The following is a 20,274-nucleotide window of genomic DNA, read 5'->3' on the forward strand; positions in this document are numbered from 1 at the left end:
CAAGCTCCCTGCAGTCAGCCAGGAAACAGTGCTGTAGAGGCATCTTCAGCTGAAGGTACTTAGCCATGAGGGCAAGAAACAGCCAAGCCTCAGATTTGAAACCCAGGCTGGCTTGGAAATCTTGGCAAGGAAAAAGAAAAAAATCACTGAACCTGAGTGCACTTGATATGTGATCCTTGAGACATCCCTACAGCCCTGTGGTGGTGTGTTTTGTATGTAACATGTTTTGAGGTATTTTAAGTCTCTTCTGCTTGTACACTGGAGGTTCCAGTAGCTTTGAGTCACAGTAATGGACTACTTAATGCAGATAAAACTCTCCAAAATGCTATTTGAATTTACTTATTTTAAAAAGTAGAAGTTAAGAAGAACAGACACAGCTACAATCAGCAAACTTGTTTTTCACTGTCTGTTCCCCAAGTATTCCATTATTAAGGCTGCTCCATTTGGCACACTGGAAAAACTGTAAATCTCAAAATTGCAAGTAGAAGAGGCAGCTTCTTATAAGGAAGGGGATGCTTAACAGTTAGATCATTCCATTCTTTACAACACAATTCCATTTAGACACAAGAATAAGCTTTTCCCTATGAGTATGGTCAAGCACTGGCACAGGTTGCACACAGAGGTGGTAGACTCTCCATCCTTGGAGACAGACAAAATACAAGTGGCCACAGGCCTGGTAGCCTGCTCTGAGCAGGGGGTGGAACTAGGCAACCTACAGAGGAGCACTCCACCTCTACTGGTCTGGCTATGAAGGTGGGGTTTTTCTTCTTGTTTTCCAGCTTCGATAATCTGCAGGTTTTTTTCTTCATGGAAGAACTCAAACTTTATCACCATAATATGGGTTTGATTTTTTTTTTTCCATTTGGAATAATTTACCTATACCAAACTGTTAGATTTAAGTATATTTAAAAATTGTCTTTGGATTTCTAATGCTTTCAGAAGTTAAAGCACTGTTTTGTTTTCAAGTAGCCCATACAGCACATATTCTGGGGGAATGCTTTATCTCTACAATTCTTGAGGAAAGAAGAAGGGCAACTCAGACTGTTACCCTTTTTGTCAGTAGTGAGCAATCAAAGTTCAAGGTTTTGTGTTCTTGAGAGAGGTTGATGGTGGAGGCTCAGGTATCTCTGGAATTCCTCTTATTGATAAAGAATGTGCAAGATCCTGTTTCCCTGAATACTGAGGACATCAAATAGCTGAGAATAGGTTTTTGCTTGCAGCTCAAAGACCTTTTAACCAAGAAAGTGTTTAGATCAAAGAGCTTCCAGCTTTTTGTTAGGGGTGTGCTCATGGGTATTCTGCTGTCTGGTTTCTGTTCTCTCTCCTTGCTCATGAACATAGGACCTCATTTCTTTCCTCCTCTTTTCTATTTGGAGCAGTACCAGAGTGATTTGAAGTGTCTTTGCACATTACTTTATCTTGGACAATACTATGTTCCTCAGTTCCAGTATGGAGACCAGTAATGAGGAGGTTTAATCTTTTGGACTATGAAAACAAACACAGCCATCGTGCCCACCAGCTCAAGCTGCCAGTAGCAGGAACTTAAAACAAGCTGATCTTCTGCACCTCCTTGTCTGTGTTATGGTCCCACTGATTTTCTGGAGTTGCATTCATGTTGATGTAACTGCCAGGCTTAGATTTGCAAACAAAACGTGTAAGGATTTGTGCAGTTTCATCAGAGGCTGAAATGTGCTCATGCTGGTTCTCCCCATATTTTGCAGAAAGGCTGCCAGAATATGTAAACTTGGGTTGTGGACACGCTTTGGAATACAAGGAAATTCGACAGGATTAGTACATTTAAAAGTTCAACAATAGCTCAGTTAATTTAATTTCCACCTTTGTTCTGATGTGTTCCTGTCAAAGCTACAAGAAAAGTGGTCTCCTTTTGATTAAATGTTTCTCTCAAAAGGTAATGGAAACTTATGCTGGAGAACTGATGCATCCTCATGGGTTTAAAGCACCTGACTACAGAAAATTGGCAAACAGATATTTATCTAGTAGATGACTATTTCTGTGGAAGCTGATTTCAAAATTAAATTTAAGTAAATTTACATTATAGGAACAGTGGAACCAAGAGCAAATGCACACCCACTGGTACCTCCTTCTCTAAGAAATGGAAGAGCAAGCTTCTGCAGGACAAAGTGACAGTTCTGTCATGGTTCACTGTCAAATAAGAATTTCAAATTGGACAATTAAGACCTGCCCCTGTATAGAGTCACCTAAAATTTTACATTTTGATTATGAGTTACCTACCCCTGGATTTTAAAAAAACCCAAAACACCAAGAAGCAGAGCTCTGTGAACTTTCTCTAGTTGGTAAAATTCAGGTACCTTCAGCTGCTGTTGCTTTCCCTGCTGGTTCAAGCAGCACAGTCCTGGAAGGAGATGCTGCACGTCTGTTTCTTGCACATGGATCATCTCTGTGCAAAGGCCACCTCACTGCCTGACCATCTGCTCAGCTGCTAACAAATGAAAACACAAGAATTTGTGGGCTCAAAGATTGCAGCAGAAACAATTTTCACAGGCAAGCTTTAAAAATTCTAAAAAGTTAATGGGAGGAGAAAGTTCAGAAGGAACAAAACTGGGATAAAGTAATTTTAGTTGTATTTTTAAAGGCAGGCACTGATAAAATCAGTGGGTCACCATTATGTTGTAAATGTACCCATGCAGTTCCTGGCAGCTACTGATTTTACACATCTAAGTAGAGATGTGTGGAGGCACACCCTTGGCAGTTTTGTGCAAGTCTGTGGCCTGTGTTGGTTAAGCTCTCAGTTTTCTGAGCAGGAAGTAAGGTATCATATTCCCAAATACAGGATGTGCTTACATTCTACTTTAGATGATGGGTTGGGTAATGTATGTCTTTTTGTGCAGTCATGGAGCATGTAAAAGAACATTCAGACTTGCATGTGCTCAATTACCTCATCAACTTGACATCCCTTCCTATTACTGTGGAATACCTTTAATGCCAATTTTAAAACTGGAAAACCCACACTCTCAGTTGCCTAATTTGGATGTGACAACTCCTAGCACAAAGTTGAACTGGAGTTACTGGTTTTGCACTCTGAGCTTGGTGTGTTTGGTCATTGGGCCCTTTGTGCTGCCATCAGAAAGCCACCCTACAGTCCTTTCCTAGTGTTAGTGGTGATTTGCCATTCCCAGCAAAGCACTGAAAAACTGAGAAGCCTCACATACCATTCCCTGCAGCTGTGTTGCAAAGTCAGTGGCTGACATTATGCTCTGGTCCTTAGTTAACACCTAAATGCAGTTGTTAGAGAGGAGCTGAACTGCACTGGTGGCCTTCAGGTGATACCAGATCAGCTCTCTTATCTCCAAAGCCATGCCACCTCCATCTTCCCTCTCTGGGGCTGTGTGGCACACTAAGATGCCAAAGTTATTTCATTGATTTTAATACCTGAGAGGTTTTGTTACTTTAATTTAAAGACATCCATTGTCTGTGAGATTGGAGTCTAAATTAGGCACAGGAGATAATTTGTTTAATGACTGTTAAATATGCAAAATTTAATATTTTGTACATTATTCTTCTCCTGGTATATCTTGAATTTACCTTGGATTTTATGACCTCTTTCTTTACACTTGTTTCTTTTGAGGGAATATATCTTGTCAGCTGTTAAAGCTAACACAATGCTTAGCCTAACTACTTTTTGCCTTTAAGGAATCTTGGTATAATGCAAAAAGATTACTAAAGCTTTGGGACCTCGTCAGAAGATGTGTGACTCTGGGGTGTACCATAGACTACCAAAGTAACCAAAATTACTAAACAATTTAAAAACTGTGAGGTTACACATTTTCTACATTTTATTTTCCCTAGTTTCAATGGCAAGAAGCCTCCTCCTAGTTGTTTCTACTTCATCCTATTCTGAAACAGTATATTCTGAATTGCTGCCAAGTTGTGTGTTTGTAATGTTATTTGGTATATTGTAGGAAAGGTATTGGACAACTGTTTTCACAAAAAATCAGCAACATCAGCACTAGAAAAACTTTCACAAAAAATGGAGGGGACTTACAGATCCCATTAACCTGTGTCATTGTATGTTTTTTGCCTTAACTGACAAATCTTAAACTTCCACATGGAAAAAAAAGCTATCTTCAGTTTTCAGGAGTAGCAGTTAGAATGTAAACTGCTGAGCTGCCACTACAGCTGTAGCTGGAGAAATTATTTACCTGGGTAAATTGGAAAAGGACAAACCTGTGGCCAAAAAAAGAATAAGGCCTTTGGGAGCATTCACCCCTGTTTCAAAAATATGAAAAGTGAACAAATACTAACTCTTTTCCTGCCACAGATTACTTCACTATGGGACAAAAAAAAATGTTTTCTACACAGAATCTGCTTGACCTTCAGAGGGACATTAACTAGATCTCCTTATCAGTTAGCATTTGCAACTTATTTAACTACTTGAACTCCAGCACTTATTTTGAACAACTGCAGAATAACAGCACGTATCTGGTAAAACTTTTTATAGTGTCAAACCAAGTCAAAACCAGGTTACTTTCATTTAATGGTAACTCATTTAATTTCTCATCAAGAAGAATGCTGTGGTTTTTTTCTATGCATGAGTCAGTATTTCATCCATGTGAGGGTGAGCAATCAAACAGCAGCATCCTGGCTAGTGGATATTGCAATATTGAGATAAGGGCTTCCTAAGAGACGTTCCTTATTCTTTAAAATTTACAGTGAGATCGAGTTACAGCTGGTTTAATGGGATGTAAAACCTATTGGGGTTGACATCACAAACTTTACTAGTTCTAGAGATGATTACCTAATAAACTCAACATGTCAAGGACAGACTGATAGCTTGGTTTGAGATATAAAAATGAGATATGGGAACCGCATAACAAAAGGAGTTTTGTTTAAACCAGTTATATTCAATCTGAGATTGCAGAAGCTTGCTTCAGGTTAAAGGTCCTTAAATGCTATTGGGTATAAAATAATGCTTCATTTTTTCCTTGTCATTCGCAGCTGACAGCTGTTGATTTGGGAGGAGATAGCAGAGGAATTTTGAGTTGACTTTTGGTGTGATTGAAAGGTAATGCTTAGCATGACAAGTAGCAAATATTTATCCTACTGTACAGTGATTTACAAGCTTTAACATCTGAATGTACAAGAATTCACCTTGTGAATTACTAACTCTGCTAGCTTAGGGTCAAATCATGCCATGTTCTGTCTGTAGGGCTGATCAAGGTAGTAAGAGGATATAAAGTGACTTCCTTAGGCCGTGTGCCATCACTGCCAGGTCACAGGGATGAATTTCACTGTGGTGCTGTGTCCTGCCTCCACAGCACTGAAGGCTCACGCTCCCCCAGACAGCATGAGGCAGAGAGGATGTTGATGACTCATCTTCCTTTCATTTTCATCACAAGCTGTTCCCATGAAAGAATGTGCTCTCCATCTGAGCTTATCACAGTTGAACTCTCAAACAGTTTGATATTGATCTCTACAGTTTTGCAGGATCAACAGGAAAACAAGGCATGAAAATTCCTCACCTTACACATGTTCTCCTAAACTAATAGCTTGTACTGGAGAAGATTCATGCCCAGGCTGGCCTTCAGCTACTTTTTTCCTCATTTTCTTGCTGCTTCTACCTCTTGGATTTACAAATACGAAACTTAGAGGTTAACATGATAATCATGAGAATCAAGTCAGTATAGCCCAAATATTGCTGTGAGATGAGGTGAAGGATCTAGTCATAGAAGAACTGACTCATTAACTTAATGTGGGATGTAAGTTTTAGATAAATTAATTAGAAAGGGAAGAAGAGGGAGAGAGGAAGCAGGAATGAGATAATTTCTCAGAAATACTTTCTGTTGTCAACTAAATAATTCAAAAATCCCCAATTTTCTCTACTTCGGAAGATTCTTGAACCATTTCCCAAAAAATTCTACTCAGCTTCCACTGCTCCTTCTGTTCCTGCACCCTAAGCCAAGAACTAGCACATGGGAATCTGGGCAGGAACAAGTAGTGGCAGATCAGAAGGCTTGGGACTTCTACACAGTAAAAGAGTGAATGGAGCCTCTTTGTTGTGTGATCTTGTAATCAGAACTCATTTAAGTTTTTCCTGGAAAAGCATAATTTTCCCTTTCTATGGAAATTGAGAGTCCTAAGAGCCTGATTTTCATATCTATGTAAGATAGCACAAATTCTTCTGAAGTTAACTTAAAACAGGCATTAGGAGCTCCCCTGCAGCTGAGGAACTCCCTGCAACACCCTAATTTGAGCTGGATGCCTCAGTTGCTGCGTCTTCCCAAATTTGCACCTATTGTCCACAGCAAAGATGTTCTGTCACCAGAATTTACAGCTGGACTTGCCCTGCTAAATGGCTGTTAATGCAAGAACGGGTTTTTTTCTTGTTATCTACAGTTCTGTTAAAAAAAAAATAGAAGGCAGCAAAACTGGCTGCAGCAAGTTACTGCTTGGTTTGATTTTTGCTCGTGCCTGTCTGATGACTGGAGTGGGCTCTGTTACCCTGTGATGCACAAGCCCACGGTTCAGGTGTGAGCACAAGTCAGCTCAGCCCAACACTGTGGCATTAATGATGGCATTTTGCAGCAAGGGGAGACAGATGATAACTCACAACAGCTGACAAATGATCAGGCCTGACAACGAAAAGTCAAAGCTTTTAAGTTACTTTGCATTGAGTTTATATATAATTACTGCTCTTGTATAGCCATGGTGTTTTAAAAAGAGATGGGAGATTTTTCTAGGATCTCTTTAATTTTTTTAATTTAAGGAACACAAACAAATTGAGCCAAACTTAATCTCTCTTTCTTCCCTTACAAATACTTTTTACTCTAGCACAGGGTTCATTTCAAAAGCTATATAATGACATATATAGTAGAAATTATTGTATAAGGCTTTTCATTTGTGGTACTGATTCTCCAAGTTTGCAGATTACATACAGGGACAAAAGAAGACAAGGTTTTCCTCCCCTGGGCAGTTCCTAATCTAAACTGGGAACTGAGCTGACTGAGGTGGCAGAAACGCACCCTCCATTCTCCCTCCAAAACGAGCTCTCCTCCTCCAGTTCGGCTCGGGCCGGTGAGAAGATGCCTTCGACGCGGTGCTAATGGCGGCACTGCCATGTGTGAGCAGGGCTGGCAAGAAAAGCGCGAGCGAATCTGAACTACCGCTGTTTCCTGCTCTGTGTGGGAGTGCGGCCGGGTCCCTCTCCGCAGGCAGGAGCCGGCTCCGGTGCGCCCGGGCTGAGGCGCCGCTCGCTGCCGGGGAGCGGAGCCGCGGCGCGCTCCGTGCCCTCAGGGACGCCGAGCAGCCCGAAGCGCGGCCGATGCCTCTGCGGAGGTGCGGGGCCCCTCTCCGAACCGCGCCTTCCCAGCCAGGCGGGTTTCTCTCCGGGGAAGCTCCATTTTCAACATCTCCGCCTTCACATCACCAGCAGCACAGAGCGGCAGTGTCGCCTTCTCAGGGTCTCTCGGGACCCCGCTGGGGCCTCGTCGCTCATGTGGAGAGGCCGAGAAACCCCATCCCGTCCCCGGCCGGCCCTCCCCGAGGGCACCCGGGCGGCCAGCACCGCCCCGACAGCCCCCTCCTCCTCCCGGGGGCGGTGCGCGCTGACGCGGCAGCGCCGCGGCTTCTCCGCCGGCCGAGTCGCACAATTATGAGAAAGAGGCGCCGGGCCGAGACTGCCGCCAGCCCTGGTTCCCGGTGCGGAGCCGAACCAGCGCCGTCCTCCGCGTCCCGCGCCTCCCTTCGCCCCCGGAGCGTCGTCCTTGCCCGGCCGCTCCCCACCCAGCCCTCCGCTGCCGCCGAGCCCAGCCCCGATAGATGGAGACTGGCCCCGCCACCGCCGACGCCGAACCACGAGCAGGAGCTGCCCGGCGAGAGGAGAACCAGAGTCGGCGCCGAGACCCAGCCCGGCCCTGAGGAGAATGGTGAGAGCCGCGGGGTGCGGGGGTGCCGCGGCGGCGGGACCGGGTGCGCTCGGCGGGGAGGGGGAAGGGACGGGACCGCCGGATCAGACCTGTCCCAGCCGGCTGCTGCGGGTCCCGGCCGCCCCGAGCCGCCGCGGCCCCTCTGCCGCCGCCGGGTCCGCCTCCTGCCGCTGCCGCGCTGCCCGTCCGCCAGCGGCAAGGACGGGCCCCGCCGGGCTGCGCCCCCGGGCCGGAGGGGACGCTCGGGCTCCGCGGTGCCGGCTCCCGCTCGTCGCCCGCCCGCGGGCCCGGCCCTCCCGGAGCTGCCGGCTGGGAATGCCCCGCGCCGCCGGGGCGAGGCTCCCGCCGCCGCCCTCCTCGCACTGTGGCCGGGGCAGCCGCCGCCCCGCAGCCGGTCCCGCGCCCCGAGCAGCGCCCGGTCCCGCGGCGGAGGCACCGCAGGGCTCAGAAACGCGAGCTCTCCGTTCGTGCTCCCGGTGCTGCCTCCGTCCGTCATGGTGGTTTGGTCTAATACCAGAATTCGCACGGTGGACGGTGTAGTTCTCTGGGCTGCAGCAGTTCTCTCTTCTGATCTATACACCGATTTGATTTTTGCAGTTTCTGCGTGTTATGCGTAAGGGAACGTATATACGCTTAGAAAGGGATGTATGAGTGTCTCTAAAGAAAACACGGTTTCAATTCCAGCTCTTTATTCTGGCTGTTAGACGGTTCTTTATCGGTATAAGTTTATTCCTTAATTAATATTTACAGAATTTAGAGTGACTCATCGCATCAAGTGCTTTCAAGTAATTTTGGAAATATAAGTGTGAGGTCTAAATATATGGATTTCTACAGTCTGCTTGAACTTCTAGTCAGATGCTTTCATTTTAAATAAAGGTGTTTTATTTCACGGTATTTTCTTCAAAACTACGGGGATTCGTGCCTATGAGTCTTCCATTTCTGAGTATATCTGTGAATTGTGTGGAAATGTGGGCTGTGTTTTTCTAGAAACTGCGAATCCAGCACTCCCCTAGGAAGAAGCTGAAAATGCAACCTTCCATTCTGACTTGAAAGAGTGCTTGGCATCTGCCACTTATGTGGTACTTGCTCTTCTCAGCTGAAGTGCTTTGGTGTTGGGTTTAGTTTTGGGGGTTTGGGGTTTTTTGTTTCATTTTTTTTAGTTTATCTCTGGTGGTTTTTTTTTGGTGCTGATATAGCCTAGAAATGTACAGATTGGTTTTAACCATCATAGTTTTGTAAATTCGAGACTCTGCAGCCTTTCTGGCAGTGCAGTGTTTGCAGTGTTTTGTATTTGCTGTGCGTTTGCCGAATGTTTTGAAACCACTGTTAAACAGGTGTTTTGGTTGAGTTGAATGTAAGACATTTTATGCAAGCTCATTTTGCTAAAAATTTCCCTGCTGCTCCATGACTATTTAGCAGCTTTGAATAATTGCTGGATGGTGTCCAACATTAAATCAGGAATTATTCTGAGGAGTGAGTTGTTCGATGTGGCAATTCCGGCTGTTCAGTCTTTTTTTTTTAAATGTGTCTGTGTGGGTGAGATAAGTGTCTGCTAGATCATCCTTCATACCTTCTGGTATGAGGCCATTCTTGACTTTGCTGTTTCAAGGCAGGAGGGGGGAAACCTTTGTGCATGTGGAGCTGTTCAGGCTGGGTTTGGACTGTTTGTGCCTTAGTTTCCTGATGTTGTACTTTGATACTTCTTTTGCTTGCTTGAGCTCAGCAGTGGAAAGGTAATGTTCACTTGTACAAAGGCACCTTGAAACATCACCTTGCATTTGACAGTTATCTCTCACTTTTAAAGATACTGTATCAGATCATCTATCTCCCCACGTGGATTATCTTGAAGAGAGTTACTCCATTGTTTTAAACTTTCGTTTCTTTTCTTGTCCCTTGAGGCTCTGCCTAACTAGTCTTGCTGCATTACCATTTTGTCTTACCACATCAGCCCAGTTTTCTCTGCTCTGCTGGTGATAGACCACAGCATCCAAAGTCCTCTCTTTTTCTCATCGTTATCTTTGCCACTTGCTGTGCTTCCCTTTCCTGGAAACTTTGGACCAACACCCACATTTTTCATGCTTCTCTTTCATGGCCCTTTCATGAGGTGCATTTCTGTTAACCATTCAGTCCTCGTGGACAGTCATGACCAATGAGAGTTTTCTAAACAAAACAATACTGTTTTGAACTTAAATAACTGACTCGGACACAATAGAGTTTGGCTATATTGGTTTGTGATTTGACATCAGTAATATTGCAAATAAACCTCTAAGATGACTTGTCAAAAAGCATGTGTGAGGGGAGATGATAGAATTTTGCAGTCCTTAAAGACTTGAGAATGGATTTCTGTATTATAAAGCTTTGAAATACATAGACAATGTGAAATGATACTTCTGATGCCAATATATTTAACCTGAAAAATATGTCTTTGTCCTTTTTTTTATTTAACTGATATTTATTTCTTTTGGAATTCCAAATTTCTTTCAGCAGTGTCTACTTTGGCTGCGATATTTACATGCCATGTCAATTTCTTAAACAAGCAACATTAGTTCTGTTACTTTGTCCCACTTTTTAAAGGGCAAACTGACAGTGAAATCAATGTGTGTGTTTTTCAGAATTGAAGTTTTGTTTTCGGGGTGATGTTTCTGGTTTCCGTGAATAATTCTGTCTTGGTGCATTTTGCCTTCAGTGGTTGAAATTTCTGCAACTGACTTTTCAGCAGATACATTACTGAATAATTTCATTCTCTGTGTGTATTTGGATAAGATACTAATGTAATTATTAAAGCTATGTCACTTTTTACCTCTGATACTGACAAATAGCTGTGGGCCCTTACAAATGAGTCTGTGTGCTTCATTGGTTCTACAAAACATAGTCCACTTGACCTGTGGTAGAACCTGAACGTTTGTTGCACACTTTCTTTGTGTTCCCTGGCCCAAAGCCTTCTTTTTCCTCTATTGTAGTCTCTGCAGTCTTGTTATTGTCTTTTTTTTTTTTTAAATTTAATCCCATTGCTTTTGCTCACATAATGAGAACGTAGAGGTGATGGTGTCATGTATCGTGATACAGCCAGCACTGAAAGTGATCTACCTAATCCTTGGGTTTTGTTATTTTTATTATGGGAAGCTTGGCTTTTCTTATGCTTAAATTATAGGTGTTTTTGTGTTTCAAGTAATAGAAAACTAATCTAATGAAAGAACAGATAAAGTAAACCCCCAAAACCTTAGTGTTGGCTGGCCTTGCTGCCCGGCCTGGCTCAGCAGATGATTAGCTGGACATCCCTGCTGCTGTGCAGGAGGGGAGGGAGGATGTGCAGGAGGTGACTTGTCTTTTTGGTAGCAGCCAGTCATTAAACAGCTGACCAGCTGCATCCTAACTGGGTGGGACCACAGCCCTGAGCAGCAGCGGGGATTCCAAGAGCAGTCTCCATCACAGCTGTTTCACTGATGGAAGGAATGCTATTTTCCTTGAGCAGTGGTGAGTTTCTTTCAGCCATTACACCTATATTTTGCTTATTGTAGAGTGTGAGCCACATTCTTTAACTGCCAGGTTTGCTGGACCCACAGAACAAGCTGAGTTTTTCTCCCCAGCCATTATTTTGCACAGAAGTAGGGGCCACACAGGTTGTTTAATTGCTGTTAGGTGAGCAGAGGAGAGTTCTTACTCCTCTGTTCTTTCCAAGGAAAGGCCAGTGAACTTCTAATGGGATAATGAAAATACAAAAAACAAGAGAGAAACTGTATAGGATTTTTTTTCTTTCCAAAAATTGGATAAAAAAATGTCCTGAACGTATGGGCAATTCAGGGAGTAAAATAACTGTGTTGCTAATCGTGGTGCTGGTAATTCTGAAAAGCTGCTTTATGAAAGGACTAGAATATTTAACTGTGGCAAGTGGTTTGACAGCATGTGGTATAAGGATATTGCAGGATTAGTCTGTAAGACAAATGTGGTTGGTTGGCAAGGACAATTTATGGTATGGTACCAGACTGACAGCACATTAAACAAGGTTAACAAGGTACACGGTTTTTTCCCCTTGACTTAAGCAAAGTTCAGATGTTTCTGAAATGGTAGGCGTGGATTAGACCTTAATGATGGGAACTTCCGTATTTCCTATAAAAATCCTAAAAGTTGTATCATAGTTACAGTTTATTTAATCTTTATGTTACTAAGAGCAGTATAAGTTTTTTCCTGAAGACTCGTACAAACTCATTCGAACTCGAGCTGTTCCACACATTTGTTGTCACATTTTCTGGAATGTTTGAACACTCTGTGTGTATGGCAAATGTGCAGTTGCTGAGTTAATGTATGTCGGCCCATCTTTATTTCATTTGTTCTCAGCTCAAGGAGGATGGCATGAGAGTTGTGTGGTACCATATCTGTTGATTTTTCTACAGCTGCAAAGTCAGAATTTAGAGGCTGATTCAGTAATCAGGTTAGTACTCTGTTGTGTGTAGTTGGACAACGGATGTTTTTAGATCATTCTACTTCAGAAACAGCTATTGTAAACCCTCTGTCAAGCTTTATTGGGACTTCATCTTCAGCCTGTTAGTGGAGAGCCCTAGTTTACATCATAAACAGTCCAACACAAAGTGCTTATTTTGTTTAAATGCACATCGTGTGTTTTGCAAAGAGCATGCACCAGGCCAATACACAGTTTCAGTGAGAGTAGTTGTGTGCTCATAGTTTGTGAAAATGATGCACATGTGGATCTTACCAATGTCTAGATTTACTGCTAGTAATTGTAACAGCAAGAATTTGAGGCCTGTTTGATTTGGAGAGCATTGGACCTCTCTTTCAAGGAGCCTTGTCAAGCTTTTTGTTTCCTAGTTATGGATCCTAAAGCCTGGTCTGGATGACTCTCAGTGCTATTGGATTCTGCCTTTAATTGTTTACTGCCAAACAGAGCAGATGTAAGAAAAAAAAAAAAGAAAGAAGTTGTACTTTTGAGAATTGACATATTGCAATTAAGTTCTGGTTTGCTGATTTTAATTTTGTTTATTTTTTACTGGCACCCTTTTGGGTGATTACTGAAGTATATTTTTGCTGTGTTACACTAAAGCATTCTTGCTTGAGAATGCTTTCTCAGTTACAGCTCTAAATTAGTTTAATCTAGGTGTTCAGCCTTTCCCCATAATTCTGTAATCCTCAAAGCCTGGGAAAGTGTCTGTTACAGCTCAGTCAGTTGTAGCACAATGGTTTTTGTAATTGAATCCCAGCTTTTGTTCCATCCTTTGTTCACACACCTCTACCCAAAGTGGTACTTATTTTCTTTACCTTATCTACCTGATTCTTGTCACCTCTTCAAAGAGTTTTCACTTTGTAGTCCCCTGACTTATGCTGGGTCGAATTTTGCAAGATGTCCCCGGCTGATGGTTCTTATCCAAATGTCTGCTAAATTTTTTCTCTAATGCTGCAGTTTTTGTGAAATGTGGACTTGAAAAACTTGGCTCCAAGAGTTTAAATTTAATAAATAAATCTACATTTATGCCTTCTGCAAATTAATTACTAGATGCTTTGTTAGGAAAATTTTATTTCACAAGCACTAATTGCTTAAAGGTTTCTAGACTTGGGGCACTCTTAGAGCTAGTGTTATTTAGCAGCCCAGTTCTTCCCACTGTTAGTCATTTTATTGACAATATCTTTTCTGACTGACCTGGAGTGCTTGAGATATGTTGCAGGGTAATAACCTCAGGTTATGGGTTCAAGCCCTTTGCTAGCTGTTCCCACATCTGCCAAAGCTCTTCTTAAAGGTGTGTTGTAATCCAGGGAACTCCTTTAAACCCTGGCTGTCACCCTTTCACCTGTCCCTTTGTGTTTCCTTGTATGCCCGGTCACTGGGGATCTGAATTGAATAAACTTCTCGTCAACTCCTTTCCTTTTTTTTTTTTTTTTGTGGATTATTTTGTTGGCCATTTCCCCGAATTGGCTTCCACGTGACTGCATAATTGCTGGTGCTGGTATGAGATAGGTTGGGATCATGTGCAGAGTCTTAGGAAAATGGGATTGTGGCACCCCAAACTTGACAGGAGCTATGAAGCTGGGTTTGAAGCTTGCTCTAAGATGCCTGAGATTTGGTTTGTGCTATTGCATTAGGAAGTGTTGGTTACTCTGTGTATCACCCATGGTACATGAATGTTTTCTGGGTCTCACAGCCTTGTGCACAGGCACGGATGGAGCTGTGCCAGCACAACTCAGGTTCCATGGCCTCTTCAGAGTATAAACCAAATTGCTTTGTAGACCTTGTCTTAATTGTACTGCAAGCCCATGTTAGCTATTCTTGAACACTCCTGTATCTAAGTTTTTGTTCACAGAGGATGTTTTTCTTGACCTGCTTTTCTGAATGCATGCTAACAGATTCAAGATCACTTGTTTTTACCAGATGTGCCGTGCTCCAGTCTGTCTCTGAACTGAGCTGCGCCAAGATGAGTTTGATCCCTCCCATCAGGTTATTTCTGTTGGCAAATGATTCACTGCTGGTAACTTGTCTAGTGTAACAAAATATTGCTGGATTTCTTTTCTCAGTGTTCTTAACATACAGCATATTTGCTTTTTAGTGCTGTTCTCATTCTTGTTTAACCTTCTCAGGAAGCTCAACTTGTTTCTTTGAGTTAAGAGAAACCAAACCTGCATTCTGCTAATGTATCTGCCAGAGCTCAGCACAGCAGCCATGTGGACAGGTTCAAAGACAGTCATGCTGCTGTACAGCACTGTTAAAATTGCATGTAGATTGGCTTTGTGGAGTGAGCATAATGCTGTATTCCGGTTTGTGGCTAGAGCCAGTCTGACAAAGCTGTTTCCTTTCAAAGCCTGTCCCTGGTGCTGCTGCAGGTCATGCAGTCTTTAGGCATAACTTCAGTCACCTGGATAGGTTAAATTATGCATGTGCTTAAGTGACACATGATTGGAGCCTAAAAATACCGGTTGTGTAATTACAGAACTGTTAATCAACTTTCTCTTCAATTATAAAAATCAGTTAATCTACACAAGTAGGGGCAGTTAATGATGTTTTAAATGTCGAAGCCTTACCAGTTTGTCCTGTGTTCCCTGGCTGCATTATTGTCTGTAGTTTGCAAAATTCTGTTAGACAGCAAATTTAATAAAACTTCAGCTGAAGGCATTAGAAGAGTACATGGCTGAAGGTGATCTTTTGGACAAAGAGTTCGAGAGAGATTCATCTTGAAGGAACTCCTGCTCGTGCTAGTAACCTCACACTAGGGAAAGAGTAATGGATCACCAATACCTTAGCTGACAAATGTTCTAGAGAACTGTCTAGGAACTTATCACTGTCTGGCGTGGCAATGCCTGTGGATGCAGAACAAGCTGGAAAAGGCTCGTTGTTCCCGATTTCACAGGCTCTTCTTTACTGACCCCATAACTGCTGCTGAAGGTGTTTGTGGTTTTGCTGCTGGCTGGCCCTGGAGACAGCCCTGAGAGCACTCACCTGGCCTCAGCCAGGGGCACTCAGCACAGATGTGGAGGTTGGGATGGACTTTTACCTCTTAAACTGGCACCAACTGGCTTTGCAGCCAGAGGCATTGAAAAACAGAAATATCCACTTAAATAACCTTTGTCCTTCTAATTTGTGCAACTTCAGAAATGCTCTTGATGAGGATTTATGCTTTTGCCTCATTAAACTATTGGTCTGTCTCAGTCCTGGTTTCTTTTATAAAAGTCTTATGCAGAAAAATCCTTTTTTAAATTTTCAGCTGTAGAAAACCCATGCTTTGTGTGCATGCAGTTTTCAATATCAATCTTACCTGCTCTATGTGCAACTCTGGGACTCTTTGCCCTTAAATCCTCTGTAATTATTTCAAATGCTTTAGTGAAACAGCGTGGCCTTTTTTTGTTGCTTATATAGGGAAAGAGGGCAGAAAACACTCATCATCCTTGTCCTGGTTTGGGCTGCCAGCTAGTGTTACAGGTGAGCATTCTGTGGTGCTGAAGGCTGCTAACAAATGAGTCATTGTGTGAATGTATCCTCTGGTTGTGCTCGGTGCTTTCTGGCCCACAAGAGAAATATTTGGTGCTGGTATAATCACAGTACTTTGCTGGACAATGTGATGCAGGAAGCTTTGGGCTGTGCTTTCTTCCTGGTGTAGAAATGTGCAAGAGTGGAGCTTTTCTGCCTTCAGAAAAAATCCTGGGTTTGGGTTGTAGAAGGATGTTTTCTAGTCACAGGCAATCTGCAGAATACAGGTAGACTTTGCAGAGAGGGGGAGGATTTTTTGCAGGAGCTAATTAGGCAGTGAGTCCCTAGGCTTGCTCAGTGGAGACCAAGGGGGATTCTGAGCAGCTCTTTCCTGTCTTCAAGGAGGATGTAGAACAATTAGCACTGCTGAGATCAGGTTAGTCATTTTTACTATCCTCTTGGGTGTTATTACTGGGTTTTTGGGGGTTTTCTGACAAGTATAAAGATCTTGCATATAGGACAAGAAAAATCTTTAGTAATTAATGTATTAGGAGTTAGTTGAATGTTAATTATACCATGAACTAGAACAAATCTTCAATGCCAGATGAGAATGGGTGCTATTCTTAAATGCAGGGCATCTGCCCCTCCAAAACATGACCTTAGGCAATATGTTCTTGCTTCATTGGCAGCTCTCCGAGAAATAAAGAAATAGTCTTAACTTCCTTTCCTTCCTGAATATCAGGATACATGTGCATTAAAAAAAAATTTTTTTTGTGTGGCAGATCTTCAGTCTTTCCCTGGGTGCCTGGAGCCCGTGTGATTTTGGGGATTATTTTGACGTACCTTGACAATATGCTTAGATCAGCTCAGCTCTTCTGCCAACCCAGTATCTTTCTGCTACCAAAGCAGATGTCTTACTTCCCTTGTTGCCAGCCTGATCATGGCTGTGGGATCCTTTCTTGTGCCTTAGTTTTCTGTCCAGTTTGCATCTGAATCAGTTCATTGTGACATTGAAGCTACCTGCTTTTTTATCTTTTCCCCCCAAAAGTAATGTGCTGGCTTAGGGAGCTCAGTCAGCTCCCCAAAGGGTGAGTGCACAACTGCAGGTGGGGGGAAGTAGCAGGAGAATGGGTGGGAGGGCAGAGTAGGAACTTCCTCAGCTTGTCTTCGACTGCACCCTCACTTTATAATTTGAAGAATTGCATCTGTCAAAGCAAATGTTTCTCCTGTGTTTCTTGGCTTTGCCAGGACCTCCACCTCCCTGCTGATGTCTTTTGTTTCTCTAGAATGATTGTCTTCACTCTTTTCCCAGCAGGCCAGGGAGGAGCCTGTCCCAGGTATTAGTCCAGTATAGCTTAGGGAGGCCTTTGTGCCACATCTACTCAGCATTGGTGAGTTTTACTGGAATTTAGTGTGCTGGAAGAAATTACCATAAATAGAAAACATTTTCCATGTGAAGTTGTTTAATCATTTAATTAGTTGTTTCCCCTACCCTGGGGAAGAAAAAAACCCCAACAAACCAAAAAAAAAGGGTACTTTATTTCTAAAAATAATATATTTAGTTTCTGAGTAATTATTTAGACTTGTGGTATTTAACATAGAAGAGCCTCTGAAAGCATCAAAAGCTCAAACAACCCTCAAAAACAGAGGGTGGAAATTTTTAAATGTGCCTAAATAAACATTGTATATTATTTCAGACAGTAATTAGCTGCTTTCACCTTTCTCTAATAAACCCGGTTAAGTTTCTTCTTTGCACTTTTCTGGAGTAGAAAACAGAAACCACTTGAATAGTTTTAGTGGGGGACTTTATCTTCTGATAAGAGTTTAGGTACATGGACGTCTCTTGAATGCTGTCAGGCTACTTGTACCCCGAGGTGGGGCTGTAGTCAGTGTGCACTGAGCAGCTGCAGGCTGAGCTGGCTGTGAGAGCAGAGCTGCTGCTTTGTCTTGACAGGCAGTGGAAGTGTAACTGAATCCAGTAGCTCTTTGTTATGAGCTGTATTTAAAAATGCTTAAGTCTTCGTAATTCGACAGTAGGTGAACTATAGCAAATTCTTGTTTTGGCTTGCTTTTATGCCAGCTCGTCCTACTTTCTCCAACCTGTTCTAATCTCCTAAGAAGTCTGATCACTGTAAAGAGTTGACCAAAACATTTGCTTCCTCTGCTGTGCCTAGCAAATACTGGTACATTGGTGTGCATGTGTGTACAGGCAGGAAGAACCCAAAATTCTAGATCTGTTTCATGTGGATCTTTGGTTGTGTGTTTGCTGATGGACCTCTTTCCTATTTCCAGTAGTTTAGATTATGACAATAAATTTGTTTTCCCAGAGACTGTGCCTAAGCAAACGTAAGTTCTGTGAAATTTCATCGTCCTTAGCAGTGGTCTGGTGCTGTCTCCTGTTTCATGTGCCCACTGGTATGTTCTGTTGCTCTTCCTTCTCACCCATGCTATTCAAAGAAATATTATTGATCTGTCATAATTAACATGGCATTCCTTTTTTTTTTTTAATATGTATTCAAAGAGTTGTCTGAGGCCAGCTATGTCAAAAATCCTGTAGTGATAACAAGTTTCCATTGCTCTAGTGAGTTAATAATAGCCTACTTAAGTCAGGAGGCACCAGAATCTTTGCTGTGATGATAGAGAAGTGTCTTTCTTTGTACAACATGAAAAATAAGTCAGATCCATAAATTGAACAGGCTCAGAAAGTGGTAGAGCAGGACAAACAGCATCCACCCTTCCAGTTTGCTTTTGTAGTTGTAATGTGCTTCAGCTCATACTGAATTAATCAGATGTTCATGCACTTCATGGACTAGAAAGGGAGGACTTTCCTTAAATCTGCAGCTCAGATATCGCTGAAGTACATCCTTTGCACGAGGTGAGGGGGTTTGCTGCCTGTAAAGCTGTCTAGGAACAGCAGCTGCCAGAGCTGAGGTTTTTTCATCAGGGAACAAACCAGAAGCAAATTGAGGGCAGGATTAATTATTTGGCTGGTTGCATGAGCCCTTTCCCACTGCTTTATTTCCAGAAGTGGCCACCACTGCCTCCTTTCTTGTGTCTGTGACTTAATATTCCCTGTGTGAATGGGGAAGGGAGTGGAGGTTGCTTGAGGAGGACAGCAACCGGATCCAGACTGCGTGAGTTGCTTTACTGCTGAAACCATGTCCCAAGCCTCATTCCTTCCCAAAATAAATCCAGAGTTTATAGGATTACCTGTTTGTACACCCTCTGTGGCACGTGCAAGGTAAGCCCAGCACTTGCCAGAAGTGCGAGGTACGAACCAAAGGAATGCTTTCACGTAGAGTAGATGTGGTGAGCCAGGAAGCGCAGGGCTTTCAGCAGCCAGCACAGTGTGTCCCATCCATCCCTGTGGAAAGGACCAGGGAGAGGCACCAGCCTTCATACCCACAGAAATGTTTTGAGCGACGTAAAAAGACTTGGCATCATTGTGTGTGTGTTGGTGAGTAGGAATGCTGACTCTACCTTCCTGCTGGTCCCATTTAAGAGAGCGTGTAGGCTGGCAATCTGTGTCTGGTCGGGTCAGAGCGATCGCAGACTGCTGCTAGATCTCTGGTGCTCAGAGAGGTGAGGGGGATGGAGACTGTACAGCTGTATCACTGTGGATAAGGAAGGGAAAGGAGGCTGGATGCTTAGAAATGTAAAAGGTTTGAGATATGTTGAATGACCCATATAAACCAAATTAAAAGTGGGTTTGAAGTGAGGGACCCTATCAGAAAGAAGCAGGCACTGTATGACAGGCTTGCAGACATTCCTATGTACTTTGCCATGCTTCTTTTGTTTGGTTTTTGTTTTGTTTTAATCTCGTTTGAACAGAGTGAATATTAAGAGTGAAAATGTTGGCTGAAAAGCTGTAGCTGTATTTCTTGTAGTTACAACCACACACTCCTTTTCTGTCCTTTTCTTTCATCCATGATGTTAAGTTTTAGGGCATAAAGAATTATTTTCATCTCCTTTGAAAACTCAGTGGTTTGTTGCTTCTAGGTCATAACTTCAGTATATGTTTTGAAATACTTTATGGAATGCATCAAAATGTGATTGGTCCGTGAGCTCAGAGGAAGTCAGTTATAGATTCTTTAGCAAGGCTAAAATATTTTAGCTTGGTATTTCATTAGTAGGGAAGACTGGAATCAATTTACTTTAGCTCACAGCAATGAAACTGGTTTATCTTCTGCTGTGTTTTCTTTTTCCTACAAAAATTCCAAATTCTGTCAATGAAAGTTGTTGGAAAATAAAAATTAAAATGCATTTCTCTCCTTGCTTCCCCTCGGCTTTTCTGAAGGCGTGTTCAGGAACAACTTGCCATCTGCTGTGCTGACACAGTCTCAGGGAGCCTCTGGTTTTGGCAAGTTTAATTACTGTATCTGTTATAATTGGGCATTTAACTTTGAAGGGGCTTATTGTTATATCAGCTGAGAAAAAGCCAGTTTGAAATTACACCAATGTGTG

At 42.8% G+C, this 20,274-nt stretch overlaps 1 protein-coding gene across 1 annotated transcript in view; it reads left to right on the forward strand.

Moving 5' to 3' along the window:
• Window positions 1–7,823: 7,823 nt before the first annotated feature.
• The window catches only part of TRPM7 (transient receptor potential cation channel subfamily M member 7), a 52,411-nt gene continuing 39,960 nt past the window's right edge, over window positions 7,824–20,274 (forward strand). The window contains exon 1 of the mRNA XM_069025413.1: window positions 7,824–7,904. Within this exon, the coding sequence (XP_068881514.1) occupies window positions 7,902–7,904 (3 nt within the window). The 5' untranslated portion in view covers window positions 7,824–7,901. The remainder of the gene's footprint in view (window positions 7,905–20,274) is intronic.

Source organism: Aphelocoma coerulescens, chromosome 10 (genome assembly GCF_041296385.1).
Source record: "Aphelocoma coerulescens isolate FSJ_1873_10779 chromosome 10, UR_Acoe_1.0, whole genome shotgun sequence".
NCBI lineage: Eukaryota > Metazoa > Chordata > Aves > Passeriformes > Corvidae > Aphelocoma > Aphelocoma coerulescens.